The 1,573-nt window shown below is 59.1% G+C and overlaps 1 protein-coding gene across 1 annotated transcript in view; it reads left to right on the top strand.

The window, feature by feature from the left end:
• The window catches only part of DGLUCY (D-glutamate cyclase), a 106,571-nt gene that overhangs the window by 91,125 nt on the left and 13,873 nt on the right, over positions 1-1,573 (top strand). The window contains exon 11 of the mRNA XM_045288126.1: positions 598-749. Coding sequence (XP_045144061.1) covers positions 598-749 — 152 coding nt within the window. The remainder of the gene's footprint in view (positions 1-597; positions 750-1,573) is intronic.

Raw genomic sequence — 1,573 nt, 5'->3', positions numbered from 1 at the left:
ACAGGGCACTGGGCTAGGGAGGTGACCCTGCGTTCAGTCAGTCGTCGTTAGTGCCATGGTGTGCCCGGCCCTGGTGTAGCTGGTGGGGTGACAGCCGGGAGCAGCCTGCTCCCTGCTCCCTAGAGCTTACATTGTTTGAGCACCTCGTAAATAAAAGACCAGACCAAATCAAACAAGCACACTGCCCTCGAGTCCACTCGGACTCCTAGTGACCCACTGGAGGGTTTTGAAATGAAAAGAGCCAGCCTCATTTCTCTCTCTCGGAGAAGCTGGTGGGTTTGAACTGATGACCTTGCAGCTAGCAAACCAACTCCTACCCCACAGTGCTAGCAGGGCCCCCAGATAAATGCCCAGTTGCTCTGCCTAGTGCTAAGAGCTCTGAGGCAACAGGACCTCTCCCATGCTGTGTCCAGTGCCGTCCCGTGGGACAGAGTAAAACCGCCCCTTAGGGTTTCCGAGTCTGTAAGTCTTGATGGGAGCAGACAGCCTCATCCTGCTCCCTTGGAGTGGCTGGGTGAGTTTGAACACTGGCCTTGCCTCAGGCCTGACCGGCAGGGCTCCTTTTGCACGTATGATGGAACCATTTTTCTGCTCTAGGTGTTTCCAATTGGGGAGGCTATGCCTTGGCCTGTGCACTGTTCATCCTAAACACATGCTCGGTCCACGGACGCTACCTGAGAAGGGCAGTCGGCCTTCCCAGAGCACCTGGGGACCAGGTCTGGGCTCAAGCCCTCCCATCCATCACCAAGGTAACACCCCCTGCGAGCCAATCCCAGGGGAGGAACCTTCTCCAGGGAGGCATGGGCCTGGCGGGCCGGGGGCGCAGAGCCTGCCTTGAAGCAAAGGTCTTGCTTGCGGCAGACAGGCGGTGGGCTGGATGGGTGACCCCTGACTCACAGCATAGGGGACCTATACGAGTGGCCTGTCCCTTCTACTTGGACTTCAGGAGAACTTCTTGGAGCCTTGTCTTCTTTGTCTGTGACACGGGGGCAGTGTGCTGTGTGGCTGGAGGAACTGGCCACTTGACCAGGGCCGTGGCAGGCATGTCACACAGGTGTCCTGGGGTGTCCCCATCCCCCTCCTAGAGTTTCTGAGACAGTTAGCTGTCCATCAGACGTCAGCAGCCTCCTGTACCGAAGTCAAGGATGGAGAGGACAGAGTGCAGTGCACTGGGCGGGAGTGAGCCCTGGGTGGGGGCCGGTGGAAGAAAGCAATTGCTGCAGGTGGGAGGGCAGGTAGGACCTGGAGCTGGGGGTGGAGGTGGGGGAGCTGCACCCTGGGTGAGTGAGGGCAGGGGCTGGGCTGGGGGCAGGGGTCTGTGATAGGCTTAGAGGACTTCTGACTCAGGATGCATGAGGAGGGGTCCACGTGCCCCCTAAAATCATCTGTGAACTTGCTCCTCTGCATGCAAAGACCCACAGTCTCACCCGATTGTCAGTGTAGTCAGGGGCCTGGCAGGAGGGAGGGGGTGTTAGCCAGAGCAGCAAGCCATGGTACCCTCACTGAGCACCCCATGCGTAATCAGAGAGGGAAGAGGGGACCACCAACCACCAGAGGCCTGGGAGCCCCATCC

This window comes from Echinops telfairi, unplaced genomic scaffold (genome assembly GCF_000313985.2).
Source record: "Echinops telfairi isolate 266 unplaced genomic scaffold, ASM31398v2 ScPeMD7_18;HRSCAF=68, whole genome shotgun sequence".
Lineage (NCBI taxonomy): Eukaryota > Metazoa > Chordata > Mammalia > Afrosoricida > Tenrecidae > Echinops > Echinops telfairi.
Note: the sequence above shows the minus strand (reverse complement) of the source record. Positions and strands in the feature narration are given on the sequence as shown.